An 18426-nucleotide genomic window follows, 5' to 3' on the forward strand; every position below is an offset into this window, starting at 1 on the left:
CTTGTCCTTTGCCAGCTGAACACTGCTGTCCACTGGTGAGGTGGGGTGCAAAGAGTGTCAAAGCAATACAGTTCAAACAAGATGCAGTATGAATATGTGCTAAAGGTGGAGGGGAAAGACGTGGGAAGGAGTTGCAGCAGTTAAACACAAAATAATATGACCCCCCATTCCTTTGCTTACCTGTGTGGGGTGCTCTGCTCTGCACCCCCACTTCTTAGACTGGAGTTAGCATGGTGTTGGGTGGCTGTTCCTGAAGTCATGGGGCAGAACACCTGTGAGGGTACTAAGAAGACAAATACTAGCAGTGTGCTTGTTCCTGTGTGTGTTCTGGAAACAGGCTGTTTTGTGCAAAGTGCTCCATTTGCATCCAGCATGCCCAGTGTGGCTTTTTCTCCATAATTCCCCAACACCAAAGTTCCCCCTTGCGAGCAATAAGTGAGCATGAGGTTGAGACCAGAGAGACAGAGCCCCATGCTGCACTCCCTAGCATCCGAGGTATTGTCTCCTGTTTGGGGTTTATATCCTAGTGGTGGTATGCTGGGATGGGGTGCTGAGTTTCTCCATACTATGTTCTGTTGTGGCAATGTGAATGAGGCATTTGTTGACGTGGGGGTGGCCATTTTTATCCCCCCCCCACTTCCCTTGAAGTCAGTGGACAGGGGATTATTTGTGATAGATCTAGAGCTTGTGAACAGTTGCACCATTGCTGAGGGAGTGTGACCATGAAATGAAGGGTACAAAATATGTTGTAAATGCACCTTTCCCTGTGCTACCCATGTCCTGCCTGTGACTCCTTCCCATGTTTGGCATTTCACTGGAATATTTTCACCAACAGAACAGCTCTACTGACAGAATGTAAGCCGCCCTGAGTTCCAGCTTTGGAAAAAGGGCGGGGTAAAATTAAAATAATGATGATGATGATGATGATGCTCAGCTGGTGTATTTATCCATAGCAGTGGCATACCTGGTATAGCAAGGCTTCTTGAATCCAGTGGCCCCTCAGCCAGTGGATCATCAGTATAAGATTACACCCTTAATTCCAGATTTAATTTTGTTCTTGGCTGATAGGAAAATTGTAAGTGTGCCTCAAAGTAAAAGTGACACTGAGTTTGTACCAGCACCTTAGGTAATTTTTAATATTTTCTCACCATAGTGTGCTCCAGAGGTGTGTCTGGATTTATCTGTAATGAAAGAAATTTAGAGCCTGTTCACATAATACAGTTGATACAGCTGATATTCCCCCACCCCTGCACTTCAGAACAAGGAGGGATTGAAAGTGTGTCCTCCCCTTCACCTCATATACAATATAATGTCTCAGATGGGGAATCCTCCATTTATTTGAATGTGGAATCTGCCTAATTAGAGAGTTGGATGGGGGGTGTAAGGGAAATCCCACTTTCAAGCAAATATAGTAGGTTGTATCCAACTAAGTTTTGCTCTGAGTAGACCAATTAAATTAATAGGCTTAAGTTTGTCATGTCCATTAATTTCAGTGGGTTTACTCTGACTATGACTAACCCAGTATCTCTTGCTTCTAGCAATATGTTCTACACCCTGTGAGTTTGCATAGAAGCCTGGTACAGACTCCCAGTTCCACCATTTGTAGAGACTGGGGATGGGGTAAGGGGTGATACCTTCTGAAAAGGCTTTCTATCAACACAATAGCTGGGTTCCTCACCATAGAATAACAGTTTACACTTTTCTAGGTCAATTTCCACACACACACACACCTTCCTTCCCTTGTGAGCTGTCTGGCAAAGAAGCATGTCACAGTCTCTTCCCTGTAGTGAGAGCCTTCATGCAACTGTAAATGACTGTATTCCTTTCTCTGTGTACACTTGCTTAATGATGCACAATGTCCCATCTGTCTTTGAGACACATGTGTGTTTTGTGGGAGAAACAATGCAGGCTGTTAAGACTAATTTATTATCTTACTCCCAGCTTAAACTGAAATATTTAAACATCTCCTCTATATCCAGCTCCTTAAGCATCCTTCGTTCCTGTCATGAAGTCTTTAATTTTACTTGTAAAGGGGGGGGTGAGAGGGGAGGAAAATGCAACCCTTGAATGCCATTAGAAGGGAGTTGCAGATAGATAGCAGTGAGGTGAAAGACTGCACGACAGGCCTCCTCATCTGCTCATCATCTCTGGCTACACAATACACCCGCTCTCCTTGGGTGGTCTGCAAGGAATGGCAAAGAACAGCACATACCTTGGGCAGGGCCCCAGCCTGCAAGGCTTTCTCCCTCAGTGACTCCAGCACAGACTTCCATTATTTTATTTCAGTTAACATATGGAACAGCAGCAACAACCACTGCCACTTTTTGAAGCAGTGGATTACTGAAAGGTTTGCTTTTTTAAGAAGCAAAACCACCTGTTTGTGGGGGATATAACATAGGACTTCGGTACAATTTTTTCTTAATTTTTTTTAATTGCTCTCAGATAAATTGGGATCTTTTCCTACACTGACAACTAGGCCATGACATATTCACACACTGCTGGATGAAGGCCACAGGCTCCTCCAGCTTTGTTGATTTCCAAGAGGGCAGCCTGAGACCCTCAAGTTCACCATCTTCTCTAAATGCTGCTGTATGCAAAAGGGAAGGGTGATGTGAGGGGACCTTCCCATTTCCAGCAACTCCAGGGCTGACTGTTTTTTTCAACAGACACTGCTGAGCTTTCCTACTGATCTGTGCTGGACTACATTCTTATTTTTAAAAAAGATTTACATTTATAGTTGAGCAGAATATACCATAATCAAGGATAATGCCAATGACAGGGAACTGTAATGTACTTCAGTATCAAAATACAATATTCAGCATGCCCAGGGAGCCCTAAACAGAATAGAATTGTATTGTAGGGAGAATTCAGTAAATGTTGAGGGTGGAGGATTTGGTAACTGGTTGTTTGAAGCTGCCAACATAGAGGACTAGCTCCAGGTTTGAGGAGGCCTCAGCAAAGTGCCCTGTGGTGGGCTCCCTCCTATGTGGGTGTGCCCCAATAGGTTTCCTTGGAAGTGGCAGGAAGAAGTGCTCCAGTCCTCACCAGGCAGATTGCATATGAGCACCATTTTATTTTCCCACAGTACTCCAGAGCAATGGTACATAAAAGACATTGTCAGAAATTGAAATGGGGCTCACTAACCTAGCTCTACCATTCTTATTAGAGTGCTGGGGAAACTGGCATCTGTTCAAGACACTGCGCTGATGCACTATGCGCTGTTTGGATGCATATTTCAACACAATAACTTGAAAAACATGAAAGCAGCTTAAGACAGAGCATGGGAAACGTTAGTGCTGCTGTGTGTCTCTGAGGCACAGCATTCATGTGACCAAGAAGTGGCCAGTGTGGTGAGGCGCTGCTGCCATCATGATAGTGGCGTTGCTGCTGCTGTGGGCAGGGGAGGGTAGTGGTGAGATCAGGGCTGCTCAGGCACACCACTGGAGCAACCCAGTGCTGCTGCTGCCGGTGCACCCATGCACTCCCAACCTTGTTGCTCCCCTGCACCATCCAGATAAGTGCCAGCTATGTCACTATCAGGATGGTGGTGGTGCGGCTCTGTCCCACTATGCTGATCATTCTTGATGTGACTATTCACCTTAAAAAAAAGAAAAGTGAGTGCTTTGTCACCTCTGCTGTCCCCCACTCCTTTAGGGGCTTTCAAGAGGGCAACAGAGTTGCCAACTTTTCAACCTGTAGCTATCTTTTTTTAAAGCAGTTTGATTTGCAGCAATTACTAGGCGATAATAAGGTTTATCTCCATACTAGGTCATGGTATGAAGGTACATGGTGCAGTGACATTCCTGAAGTCAAGCAGGTATGCCTTGGGCACTCTGCCTATACAATCTTGAATTCCTTCACAGCAGAGTGACCAGATACATACAGTAAATCTAATAAATAAACACAAAGCTTCATCTCTTGATTTCTGCACACAAAATCTATTAGAGGCTAGGTCTTTCTTTTCTGACCAGCTGGCAACCCTAGTGAATAGACATTTACTAGGATCCCCTTCGCTGGATGTCTTCAAGCAGAGGCTGGACAGCTATCTGCGGGAGATGCTCTAGCTGTGGATTTCCTGCTGTGAGCAGGGGGTTGGACTCGATGGCCTACAAGGCCCCTTCCAACTCTATGATTCTGTGATTCTATGACATCTGTTGTGGATAATGTATAAAATATCCATTGAGTAACAATTCAGTTTGCATAATTGTAGAGTTGGAACCCTGGAAACCATCTAACTCAGCCCCCTGCCCTATGCCACTTAAAAGCACATAAAACTGGTACAAACTGAAGTGAAAATATCCAAGGAAGAAGATTTTGCATCCTTTAATAGGTTTTGATCAGAAGTTCAACTGATCTTCATAGCTATTTTCCCTAACAATGCTCAACATAAATCTGGGCCTGGGCTCCTGCTGGGAGGAAGGGCGGGATATAAATCAAATAATAAATAAATAATAAATCTACCTTCTCTGGTTTTAAGCATTGCTCTGTGTCCTTTCTTCAGTTCAGCTGCTTTGGAGAAATCTAGAATGGCTGAGTGGGTGCTTCATGATTTATCAAGATTAACATCCACCCAAAGTAGTTGCATGCCTATGGGAAAATGTACAGATACAGTGTGGGTTAAAAATGGAACACAGGAAGCTGCTTTATTCTGAGCCAGGCCATGGGACCATCTAGCTTAGTGCTGTCTTCACTGACTGGCAGTGGCTCTCCAGGGTTTCAGAGATGGGACATTCCCAGCCCTGTCTCCAAAGATTGAACATGGGATGTTCTGCATACAGAGCAGATGCTCCGTTACTGAGATGCTCAGTCACTGTGGCCCTTTCCTCAAATGTTTTTTTCCATCAGAATGATGAAATCATTTACCAAAATAATTCTACCCTGGGCTCCTTCTGGGAGGAAGGACGGGATACAAATGTAACAAAGAAGTAATAAATGAATACATAAATTCCATATAACGCTTATGTCCTAGGCATAATTTCTTGTGCTAATGTCAAAATTTTGATTTTAAAATGGCCCTGCTTTGGATACAAACTCGCACTAAAGCACAGTCATGGGTTCCCTTCTTACTAGTGCTTCCTTGGTACTTAAGGAATCTTTTGATTGGCTGCAGGTAACTAAAACTACCAAACATTCTGGTGAGGTTAGTCTGAAAGAATGGGAAACACTTCAGAGAAGTTGCAGGAGAACTTCAGAAAGAGGGTGGTGTGCTTTCTTTCCTTTTTTATAATTGCAAAAACTAAGTCAATACATACCCTGCTAAAATTGCAGTTCCTTTCTCTGAGAGAGTCAATCCTATTTAGCAAGGATCAAAGGGGATTCTGAAGTCCTGACCATGATCTCACCAATGTTTTATATGTGGAGGGGATATTTTATAAATCATGGACTGGTCAGAGGATTTCTTTCCTGGAGGACTAAACTGGTAGTTATTTGAGCTCACGAGGATAGTTTCAGTCAACGGTGATCTCTCTAGCTACATTGCTGCCTTGAGCTTTGCTAATTTTAGAAATAGGTATGTGAAAGTTAAATCACAAGCAAATAGCTTTACATCTCTCCTTATAATCTTGTGAGGTAGGTTTTTGTTTCCCTGGTTTACAGATTAGGAATGGAGGCTGAGATGTAGTGATAATGTGCAAGGCCACCATCAAAAGGTATATCTGATTTCATACTACCAAAAAAACAGATTGGAAAAAAGAGTTCCATGATAAAATAGCAATGGTAAAATATATCTGTCATTCTCTTCAGCAAAATCCTGAGCATAGATGATCCCACATAGCAAATAGGCTGTCAAATGAAAAGACTCAAGTTTTTGTTTTTCTAAATTCCATCCTTTTAATATACCCTGTCATTTTCTGTTTGATTAAATAGGCTGCTGTGGTAGTGGTATTCAACTTTGCCATGGTTCTGTTAATTTTTCCTGCTATTTTGAGTATGGATCTCTACCGCCGTGAAGATCAGAGATTGGATATCTTCTGTTGCTTTACAAGGTGAGTTAATAGGATGACTGCATAGACTTCATCATTTTGAATAGACATTTTGCCATTGACTGCATGATTCGTACACACATTCCTTAAGATGGATTTAGGTGGCTGCTTTCAATCTTCCGGTGCTCCAACTGCAAGGGGACCAAAATATCTGTAGCCTCTCTGTGTGAGTGGAGAACCAAGCTTTGTTGCTATCCCAGTGTCCATGATTTCAAAGTGTGAGAATGTGGTGGCACTTAAATTGCCACATGGTTGGAAAATACAGTTGATAAAGCTGTCTACTCAGTTAGAGCCACGGTTTGGAAAGTTTTAACAGAAGCCACCGTGCCATTAAGTGGTGGTATAACACCATCCTTAGTGTGATCAGCAAGGGAAGCTATTAATGGCATGCTTTCTGTGTGAATAGTTTCCATTGCCAGGACTTGTTTGATGCCAACAGGTGTAAACCTACCATCTGCTCTGTTCTGTTGTTGTTTTCCTCCCAGCCAGCATTACAGATTGTAGCCTCTTTCCCATTTGAAATGTAAACAAAGACCAGCTTCCACATGCAAAGGCTGAAGGCCTGTTTTAGAAATTAAAAAGTAGTGGAGCTGCAAGCTGTACACCAATAATCAAGACACTTATCTATCAACTAGAGGTTTGAATGCAATTTAAAATTTGCTTCCAGTTAAACAGTGGGGCTGATTAAGGAGAAAGATGTTAATTTTGATGGTTTTTGGAGGATCTGCTGCCAAGGAAGGAAGACACACAGGTGCACTGGTTAATTTATCATAAGAAAAGCCTGCTAAATCTGGCCAGTGGCCCATCTAGCCCACCATCCTGTTCTCACAGTGGCCAACCAATTGCCCATGGGAAGCCCGCAAGCAGGATCTGAGTACAAGAGCACTCTCCCCTCCTATGGTTTCTAGCAACTGGCATACAGAAGCATACCGCCTCTAACTATCCCTGTACCACATTTGTTGAAAACAATGGGGGAGGAGAAATAATCCATAGACGAATTTTCCTTGCAGTTTCTTTACAAGGCTAGCACATAGCGTACTTTACAGGATGGAACTGTTATGGTTCTCCTTCTAACAATCAGAGCTGTTTTTTCCTATGAATATGGCTATCACATTTACATTGCATGTATAACATCATGTATGACAAGTTCACATTTGTCCAATTAGTTGTGTATACTACATGTAGTATACATACATTGGAAGCCCTTGCTATGTGTACTATCCTACTGCATAAGCATGTGACAAAATAAGACAAAGGATGGTTTGTCACCCATTATTTCATAGAAGCATTTTTTCTACATGAACCCAAATTTTATTAGAGAAAATATTAAAGATGTTGCATCTTTTTAGCAATGAGGTCAGACTTTTATTAAATTATCTTGCACTTGGATCCTTAAAAATATACTTTAATAGTTTGTAGCATGGCAGAAGGTGCTAGATGGCTCTCCTGGGGTAGGAGTTCCATAAGCTGGGTATTACAATGGAGAATACCCGTTCATGTGTCCCTGCCACCTGAATCTCAGATGGAGACAGGCTTCCCAGGTTGATTTTGGTGTCTAGACAGCTGCTAGATACTTAATGAGGAAATTGTCCTAAAATGTCTTGGTCCCATATCATTTAGGGCTTTAAAGGTTAAATCTAGCATTTTGAATTGAGCCCAGAAACATAAAACATATGGGTTTATTTACTCTCATCAGTTCAAAGTCAAACAATCAACATTAAAATATGGTGACAGCATGAAACGGACATACAAACACACAAAAAGACAGTTGTATATTGACCTTGTGCTGCATATTCAATGGATCTATTTTTTAAATATCATCTTTGGAAACCTTTCCCAACTCATGCCCTCTAGATATTTTGGACTACAACTTCCATCAGCCACAGACGGCATTGCCAAGTCGCAGTCCAAAACACCTGAAGGGCATCAGGTTAGGGAAGCTGTAACTTTGCTTGAAGTTAGAACACGAAATCCAACTGCTGCTTTGTTAAACCAGTAATGTTTTAGGCAGGAGCCTATTCTCTTGTACTTTGTAAATTGTCATGCATACTGATGGTACTTTATTTATATAGAATCTGCCATAACTCTTCTGGTTACAGCCGCAGTGTACGTAAATATTTCTACCGTTTTTCTTTCAGCCCATGTGTCAGCAGAGTGATTCAGATTGAACCTCAAGCATATGCAGAGACGGGTGACAACACAAGTTATAGCCCTCCACCACCCTACAGCAGCCACAGTTTTGCACACAAAACTCAAATCACAATGCAGTCCACAGTCCAGCTGCGCACTGAATATGACCCTCACACTCAGATTTACTATACCACAGCAGAACCTCGCTCAGAAATATCTGTACAACCAGTCACAGTGACACAAGATAACCTCAGCTGCCAGAGCCCAGAAAGTGCAAGTTCAACCAGGGATCTCCTTTCCCAGTTCTCAGAATCTACCCTGCATTGTCTTGAGCCACCCTGTACTAAATGGACACTGTCCTCTTTTGCTGAAAAGCAGTATGCGCCATTCCTATTAAAATCAAAAGCAAAGGTAACATCTCTGATTGCTTTTGTTTTGCTTTGTGTGTGTTTGCAGCAGGAATGCAGCATGCCCTATCCCTTTAAGAACACCTTGATTGTATCAACCATTGCTAGCCTATTCAGTTGTGGGAGAGGCATGAGTTTATGTCACTGGGGGATGAAAAAGCATCTTTCCAAAGAGCCCCAAAATTCCTAAAGCAGAAATGGGGAGACCTTTGGTTCTCCAGATATTGTTGAACAACTTCCATTAGCCTCAACCAGTGGTCTAGCAACATCTGGAGGGGCACATGTTCCCCATCTTTGATTTAAAGATTGAAGATGAAGGTTCCAACTGGTTTTTGCCTACTTCTACAGATGCTTCAGTTAAGGCCTGCGTCCTGGGAATGTCTCCTCCTATATGAGCCCTTCTGATAGTTAGGATTTGCAAGTGCTACCATCGTATTCCATCCCATGTGGTGGCCAAATTGGTCTCTGTAAGAAGCAAGGCCTTTTATATTGCTGTCCCAGTGCTTTAGAAGAGTAATGATTTTGGAACATGAATGGATTAATAAACTGGTGGGGGGTATGAAAAGAGAAAAGGGGGAAGGGATTAGAGCAGGGGTGACTAACCTGTGGGTCACCAAATGTTGTTGGCCTCCAATTCCTAGCAGCTCCAACCAGCATTGCCAATGGAGAGGGATGATGGGAGTTATAATCCAACAACACTTCGTGGGAGGGGGAGGTTTACCATCCTTGGATTAAAAAGATAAATACAAGAGAGGTGAGCAGCAACAGTGTGCTAAATGTTTAAAACTAAATGCTTCATGAAATTGTTTTTATTTTATTTTTTAAAAACTCTTCATTTAAAAAATCAAAAATTGTGTATGAAGACAAAATGTTTAATGCACATAAGATCAACAGAAACTAATAAAATAATCCATACAAGCAACAAGTAGCAGCAAAATTAATTGAATCTCAAAGACCTTTTGGGAGGGAAGAGACGGCCAAGAGGGAAATGCTTTCTCAGCCATACTGACATTTTTACATATCTAGCTGATACACTGAATCTGGTCTCTGTTCAAACCAATTAGGTCCCTCTGGTGAAGTATCCTATCCTGTAAGGGAACCTCCCTTCCCAGTTCTTGTTAGGAGGGGGCCCAAGTCCCAGGTCTTTTGCATCTTCTACCCCTTCCTCTCTAAATCTTAATTTTCTGCTCTTGCTTACAGGGTGGCTGGGCAAAGCACAGTACTGGAGAGGCCTCAGCTACCTGCCACCTTAATTTGACCAGAGGCAAATTTGTGCCATGGGCCTGTGCCCTGAGTCTGTCAAGTAGCCAGAGATAAATAGAGCTTGTGTACCTTTAACTGATTTAATCAACTTATTTAATGAAATCTTGATAAGCTGCTCTAAGGAAAGAGGCACACTTTCCTGACATTCCAGACCTTTACAATGTGTCAGAGTTTACTCCAATATCTCCTCATGCTGACATTCTTAAAAACTATAAGCCTTTCTTGCATGAACCTGAGGAGCAACCATAATGAGTCCATCAAATGAGCCTGTGCATATTAAACATATTATACTACACTGATAGACAGTTATGTCCCCTAGTTTCACAAAACAAGTCCTAACTACAGTCATTTTGCTAACGAAAATGGCGATCCTAGAGTGAGGCTGGTGCAACATGGCACAGAGACTCAGGCTTAATTGAATGTGAGGGGCAAAATCCACATGAACAAGTAGTCTGGAGATTTGTTTTCCTCATTAGACAATACTAAATTCAAATTGTTGAGGCAACCAAATACATTGAGCTGGCATGTTGGGCAATCAGTATACCTCCTTGCTAAGGGTAATTTATAGAAGATGGGAAATCACACAATCCATGCGTAAGCCATGGAGCTTTGTGCTAAAAGAAATAGTTCTATACTGATATTGCAAGGAGATGTAGCTGTTTTGTAGTGTGAGACTCTTCTAAATGCTGTCACCTCTTTATTTGTACAAGATAACCCCCCCCTTTTTGTTTCTTCTTTTGCAGATTGTGGTGGTTTTTCTTTTTCTGGGGTTACTTGGCCTCAGCCTTTATGGAACAACCCGTGTGAGAGATGGACTTGATCTTACAGACATTGTGCCACGGGAAACACGGGAATATGACTTCATTGCGGCCCAGTTCAAGTATTTCTCATTCTACCACATGTACATAGTTACGCAGAAAGCGGATTATCCCAACATCCAGCACTTACTATATGAACTGCACAAAAGTTTCAGCAATGTGACGTATGTTTTGTTGGAAGAAAACAAGCAACTTCCCAAAATGTGGTTGCACTATTTTAGAGACTGGCTACAAGGTAAAGGGAAAAAAAACACCACAGCACAATAACTCATCCAGATTTTCTGTGAATGTACTTTTCTGTTTTTATTCTTTCATCGCAATAGTTTTTATTTTTATTATTTCCTCCTATAGGATCCCTTTACATTTCATGTATTGAGATTTCTTTCCTTAGTACTGGACTGTTAAAAATTTAACGGGTTGATTGGGGTACCCCTATGCTAGTTTCGTATGAGTTAACCATTCATTTATTTTAGCTGCTTAGATTTATAGCCTGTCCTATCACAAGGGTTCAAGGCATGTTACACTGGATATATATGCACGTGTTAACAACATAACCCTTACTCCCAATAATTTAATATACTATAATGTTTTTTTTTAAATTACGGGAAGGAGGGATTTGTATTTTTCCACTTCGTAAGTTTGTCTTATTCCAAGTGTCCTCAGCAACAAAAGTTTTCTTAGTGGGTGCTTTGACTTTTTTTAGATGATATTGGAATAACTAGATTTCAATAGTTGCTCTGTGCTTCTGCCCAGGTGCTGGAGGACTGTTTGTGCCACGTTTTGGCAGGCTTGCTCCATTTGCTGCTTTTCTTCTAAACCTGTTTGGTTTAAGAAGCGAGTTTTATTGTGACTTACTATATGGGAGGCAACTTAAAGGAAGCTGAGGAAGGGTTTGTAAATGTGAGCTGCATCCAGAGCCTAAGGCAGTGTCATTTAAGCCATGTTTTCTCCTTCCAACACTCTTATCTCTTTATAGCTGTTGCTAACCCATCAGATCTGTAATGATGGTTTTGATTACGGCTTCTCGGTGCAGCTGTGAGGTGGGTCGGTGGATTCTTCTCCCCACCACCACCCTTCTCCCCCTCTCCCCCTTCTATTCCTTAGACATGTGGTTCATTCATCTCTTCTCACACAGCCTCCTTGTGCTGGGCTGTGGCTTACTGTTCTAAATCTGATCCAAATTTGTGCAGAGAGGTATTTTGGCCCCCCTCCCTGCCTTGAAAGGGGTAGCAAAGAGGAAAATAACAGTTGAGAGTGAATAGGTGTTGGCTGTGATCTTTACACGTGCTGGCAGCAGATCCTACAACTTGTATTAGCTACACAAGTTGAACAGATGGAACAAATTGACAAAATCGTGTTCACTCATGCTGTGCTCAAGAAGGAGCTGAGTTGCTGTTTGAAGTCTGAAAGTTGGAGTGTGGGTTTCTTTTTCCTCCGGCTTTGCGGTGGAATTTCTGGTCGTGTTGTTGTGTAACCTGTGGCTTCAGCACCTAGCGGTAGCTGAAACAACAGAGTGCTGGGTGTCTCCTTCCCATTGTGTAATTCATTTTATGGGGGATGAGTGAGGAAAGTTTTATTTATGCAATGGTCTGAATTTCTCTTAAACTCTGTTATTACAGTCAGTGGGCGCAATCCACTGGGATCCTCTTGTGCACAGCTCTCATTAATTTCAGTGGTGATCATTTAGGAGGAAGCTGGTGGATCCTGCACAACAGAATGAGAGATGAGTGAGGAGCTTCTGTTATGGTGCTGCTTAATCTGGAGAAAACTTTTTAAGATTGTTATTTTTGTTTTGCTTTGTTTGCTGCCCTGGATTCCTTCTGGGAGGAATGGTGGGATATAAATTTTAGTCGTAGTGGACGTAGTAAATGAATGCAGCTGAATAATTGTTTGATTGGGATTTTGTGTTTATCAGTTCAGAATCAAGATTTATTGTGGGATTGTTCCATACCACTCCTACCCCATTTCCTCTTTTTTTTTTTTTAGTAAAGGCTAACTTGTTGCAACTGTTGCTGTGTGAGTATATACTAATGCATGTACAGCTATGTGCTAAGTCATAAGATATTCCTTGATCCTAGGGAACACGTGAAGTAAATTATTTTCCCAGAATTTATTTGCACATTTCTTGCACCTTATCTCTTATTTGTGCACTATTCTTCCCATGTGTGCCCTCCTTTTCTTTTTTGGAGTAACATATCTAGGATAAAATGCCTGATCTGCTTCTCCTCACTTTTATGCATGGAGTGTTAACACAGCCAAATTGTGCATTAGGAGATTTCATAACAAAGGCCCAGTTCAAAGTTAAAATTGTGTATATTATATGCACATACATAGCCTCCCCCTTCCAGGTATAAACTTGAATGTCTGAATACACACCTCTGTAAGTCTTTCAAAACACTAGACACACATGGAATTCCTGCTACCTTTTTTCTCCATTGGATAAAAGCCATGTGTTCAGCCACACACAGCAGTGTTACGGTGCCAGAATATTTTCACGTGTGGTGGAATTTGGCTAAGTGGGTGTGGGATGATTGGGCCAGTTCTGAGGCAACAGGAGGTCTTGTCTGGAGCTACAGTCTGGCAGTCTTCCACAGACTAGCTGGATGATGGGAAAGGCAGGTTATGCAGGTTGTGGAGGTCTGGGAGGCTAGTGTCTCAGGCATGTGGCACCCTCCCAAACATCTGTTTGTGAGGCATGTGATAGTACTCCAGCCAGGCTGTACTCATTCCAGGGTTATGGGGAAGAGGCAGGAGTGGATAGAACTGAATCAAAAAGAGCTTTAAGAAAGTGATGGTGATGTTGCACATAGCTTGTCAGCATTTATTCGAGAGTTTAAAACTGCAAAATCCTGTGATCTCTTCATTTGTAGTTTAAAGGAAAGTTGCTCTGTTTCTCTTTTTATTTGTTTACAAGATGGATGATGATGATAATAATAATAGTAATGTCCCCTCACCTTCCAACAGGGCTTCAGGAGGCTTTTGATAGTGACTGGGAATCTGGGAAGATCACATACAACAATTACAAAAATGGATCCGAAGATGCTGTTCTAGCTTACAAGCTTCTGGTTCAGACAGGCATCCGAGATAAACCTGTTGATATTAGCCAGGTACTTTTAAAAATACTACTGTCACTCTGTTTGTTTAAATGAAATGGGAAGTAATTTTCCTTCCGTCCCTCCTTGCTGTTTAAAGCCCTAGTCAATATCTGGAATACAAAGCTAACTTGGATGGTTGACACAATAGCTCTGTCATGCCTTGTCCCATGTACCTTCTCTGATGCATCTAGGGCACTATGGACATTGACGTCAAAGGGATAATGGCTTGAGCAATGGTAACAAAAATCTCTGGATGAATCCCACCACAAATAGGAAAGAGTGTATTTAATTGCATACTCAATGACAATGGTGGCAATGATGAATGCAACTTCTTTGCTACCTTTGTGTCTTCACAATGTTGTCCAGAGGAGCTATATCTAAAGCTTATTACAACCTGGCCACAATGATGAACAAACTAAATCTGTGACTTGCTGTGGTTTGTTTTCTGAGGACTTTGCAGATACAATCACTTGGATTTGCTTCATAGTGGAAGTCACAGGAAGTACAGATCTATGTATATGTCCACTGCTTTCATTGAGTTTCAGTTGCTTTCACCTGGGGATGTGGATAGAATCATTGAAAGAGTCTGGCTGAACTCTTGTGCGCTTGAAAAACATTCCTGGCTGGTTGTATCCAGCTGGCTTGAGCTGGCTGGTTTGGTTATGGGGCGATCAGTACCCTTCTTGAGGTGGGAGTAATTCCTGCCCTCTTGAAGGAGATAATTTTAATACCTCTTTTCAAGAAACCATTTGTGGTTCCCCTCAACCTGAACATTGGCCCATTTCCAGCCTACCTTGTCTTGGCAAATGGATGATCATTAGCGGTGCAGCTCCAGGAGCATCTGGATAAAATGGATTTTCTACATCTTTGTAAACATGATTTCAAGCCTGATTGAGGGATAGAAGTTATGCTGGTCACCTTCATGGAAGGCCTACAGCAGTGGTAGATGGTGACCGTTGGGAATGGTAGGGTGGATGGTAGAGGGACCAACAGTACGTGAAGCCAGGCAGAGCCAACTAATTCTAGAGTAATCCTCCTCCCCCTCTCTGCCAAGTTGTACAAGGAGCAACATTGAGACTGAGGAGGAGGGAACTGGCAGGCAGAGCTATGCCATGGACTGGTTGTAAGTAAGAAGGCAGGCAGGTGGGGGCTGATTGAGAACAGACTGAATTTGGGGGAACAGTGGACCAGCCTCCACCAGGAAATAGGCAGAGGTACTGTGACCCTGATACTTCTTCCTGAATTGCTCAACAGCTTTGAACATCATGATAATCTTAGTTGCTTTACTATGTCAAGAGCTGAAGACAGCATGTTATCATGGTTCCTACTTGGTCAGGAAGATCCCAAAAAGTGCAGTAGGACTGCTGCTTTATTTCTAGGAACTTGTTTTATAAAGTCCTGTAGGGTTCTGTGTCACATGCTTTTTAAAATCAAAATCACAGGGTGTTTTCTCCTAGAGATCTGGTGTGAAGTGTCATCAGTAAATAAATAAATACACGTTTACCAGTAGTTTAACGCCTTAATATTTCATGTTGACATGATTTGTTATGGCATCTGTTGTCGTTTTTATTTCAACACAATCATAACCAGTCAGCCTAAATCAGCCTTCTTCACACCTTGATCTTCACATGTTGTTGGACTGCAGTACACATGATCCCTGATCATTGGCTAAGCTGGTTGAGAATAATGGGGGCTGTAGTAAGTCAACAACATCTGGGAATGTATGGTGTGAAGAACCTTGCAGTTTGCAAGCCAGCTTCTAACTGTGGTTTCAACACTAACAATGGATTCATTAAAATATTCAGACACTAACAATAGTGCCATCCACCACCACCCTTCCAGTGTTGAAGATGCTTGCATGAAAAAGGATGGGGGAGGATCCTACACAAGCCTACTGGGGCTTCTCAGTCACCTATCCGTAGTTTGGTGGTTAAGATAGATTTATACCTGCAACAGGCCTATGACTGAAGCATGTAGCATTTAAAAAAGAGCTCCTAGCCATCTATTTGTTTTGGGAATGACTGAAGTAGTTATTTGACATCCTGGCATCCGCTGTCCTTCTGTAATGCATTATTTCTCAGGCTAGTTTTGTGTGCCCAGGGCCCTGCTTTAATCTGCAGGTGTTCAACCACATGATTTCCCCCACCTGTAGTCTTAAGTGGTACAGTCTAGGAACATTTTTTTACCACATCTTCTGTTAGATCCAAACATGACCAAAGAACATGGGTTTAAAAGCATCTTGACTCCAGCTCTTCTGTGTAATATATTAGCTGAACTCCAGTTGGCTCAGGTAGCAAATAATGCTACTTCAAACCATGGCTTAGCATGAACATGCAGGCTCCCAGAAAGGAGATTGCAGTGGTGCTGCTCCTCCCTCGATGATGATGATGATTAGAATGTAATACCCACCCTTCACCCAGAGGTCCCAGGGTGGGTTACAACAATTTCAAAACATATAATTAAAAGCAACCTAAACAACAACATAGAAAACAGGGTCCTAAAAATATATATCTCAGGTGTCGAATACCAGGATAAAGAGGTACATCTTCAGCATTCACCAAAAGTTGTACAATGAAATTGCCAGACACACCTCGGTGGGGAGAGAGTTCCACAGCTTAGGGGCTGGAACAGAGAATGCTCTCCCCCACACACACCCCGAGCTTCTGAGGGTGGCGCAACTACCAAAAGGGTCCCCTCTGCTGATCTCAACACCTGAAAGGGTCTGTAGGGAAGGAGGCAATCTTTCAGATATTTGGGACCTAAGTCGTTTAGGGCTTTAAACGCTAATGTGAGCATCTTGTGTTGCAGCGGTGTATTGTCAGCGTGTGTGCCCAGCGTGTGCCCACCTAGAGCCCAGTAGTAATAGATCCAGCCAAAAGAGATCCACAGACACAGTTACTAGTTAAGAGTCTTTTACTGACAGGATTTTCTAATATATACAAACACGAATACTTTCCTAGCTCTCCTAACACCGAACACCCCCACACCTTGCAGTTTCTCTTTCAAGGCTTTATAGATGTTTCATTCTTGCCAGCTGCAGCCTCCGCTGTGTGCTGACCTTGGGCACTCTCTGCACAGTATTAACCCATTACTATGTCTTTCTGGAAAACCAGACACATAGACTCCTCAGCATCTTGAACTGCACCCAGAAACCAACTGACAACCAATGCAGCTGTTTTAAAACAGGGATTATATGAATTCTAAAAGGAACCCCTGCTGCTGCATTTTGGACCAGTTGAAATTTACGAGTTGTCTTCAAGGGTAGCCCCATGTAGAGCACATTGCAATTATCCAATCTGGAAGTTACCAGAGCATGGACTGTGATCAAGTCTTCTCTGTCTGAAAGGGGCCAAAGCTGGCGAACCAGCTAGAGCTGGAAAAAAGCACTCTTAGCCACTGAGGCCACAAAACCTCCAGTGACAGTGTTGGATCAAGGAGTACCCCCAGGCTGCAGACCTGCACCCCATTCAGAACAGGCCATCTTCTCACCTCCTGGACACAAGAACTCTGAACACATTAACACCTCTGTCTTTTCAGGATTCAGACTCAGTTTATTGGCCCACATCCAGTTCATTACTGCCTCCAAGCACTGGTTCAACACCTCAACTACCTCTCCGGATTCAGATGGAATAGAGAGGTAGAGCTGGATGTCATCTGCATATTGATGGCACTTCACTCCAAATCTCCTGATGACAACTCCCAGTGGCTTCATATAGATGTTAAATAGCATGGACGACAAGATGAAACCCTGTAGAACACCACAGGATAATCCCCATGGTTGTGAACAGTAGTCTCCCATAACTACTGTTTGGAAGTGGCTCTGGAGATATGAGCAGAATCACTGAAGCGCAGTGCCCCCAACCCCCACCTCCTCAAGATGTTTCAGAAGAATACCATGGTCAACAGTATCAAAAGCCACTGAGAGATCAAGGAGAACGAGAAGGGTTGCATTCCCCCTATCTCTCTTCTGATAGATGTCATCAATCAGGGCGACCAAGGCAGTTTCAGTGTCATGGCCAGGCCTGAAACCAGACTGGAATGGATCCAGGTTTGCTGTCTTGCACTGAGCTAAGCCATAGTTTGGTTTAGTGTGTCATCTGAATCCAAGCTCATGGTTTAGTTCTCTGCAGACGAACCATGAGCTGTAGCCAAGGTTTGTCCTATGGTTTACAGTTGAAAGTTTTTCTGGGACAGCTAAATCACAAGGTTCAAATAATGTGCTAAGCCAAGCCGTGACTTAGCATAGCACAGCAGCAAAACAACTGCTGAGCAGCAAAGCAGCCACATTCTTCTCTCTGGGAGCCACATCTTCACTCATTCACACTTGGTCATGGTTTGGATTAACCTTACATGTTAATGAGGGAATTGTTTTTTTTATTTAAAATATTTCTATCCCAGCCTTCTACCCTGATGTGGAACACTCAAGACAGCTCACAATGCCATCATATACAGTAAATAAAAACGCAAAAAATTAAAATAGATAAAAATACATAAAATACAGTTAACAATTCAATGGAGTGATATTAAAAGGGGACTAAAGAGGCTGGTATAGCATAGTGGAAGGCCTGGCTGGGAGTCCAGAGTCTGTGAGTTCAAATCCCCGCTCGTGTCTCCTGGGTGTAAAGGGCCAGCTAAAGATACCCCCACAGTGAGTGGCTCAGGGGCTGCGTGCCCTGCCACCTCTGCAGACGTGGGCAAGCTGCATAGTCCCACGGAGCCCAGTTGCCCCCCA

The 18426-nt window shown here is 42.6% G+C and overlaps 1 protein-coding gene across 4 annotated transcripts in view; it reads left to right on the forward strand.

Moving 5' to 3' along the window:
* The window catches only part of PTCH1 (patched 1), a 138931-nt gene that overhangs the window by 89709 nt on the left and 30796 nt on the right, over window positions 1-18426 (forward strand). For all 4 annotated transcript variants that reach the window (XM_061626467.1, XM_061626474.1, XM_061626477.1 and 1 more), the window contains 4 exons: window positions 5866-5984; window positions 8120-8522; window positions 10525-10834; window positions 13564-13706. In XM_061626467.1, coding sequence (XP_061482451.1) covers window positions 5866-5984; window positions 8120-8522; window positions 10525-10834; window positions 13564-13706 — 975 coding nt within the window. The remainder of the gene's footprint in view (window positions 1-5865; window positions 5985-8119; window positions 8523-10524; window positions 10835-13563; window positions 13707-18426) is intronic.

The sequence above is a fragment of the Rhineura floridana genome, chromosome 1 (genome assembly GCF_030035675.1).
Source record: "Rhineura floridana isolate rRhiFlo1 chromosome 1, rRhiFlo1.hap2, whole genome shotgun sequence".
In the NCBI taxonomy this organism is placed as follows: domain Eukaryota; kingdom Metazoa; phylum Chordata; class Lepidosauria; order Squamata; family Rhineuridae; genus Rhineura; species Rhineura floridana.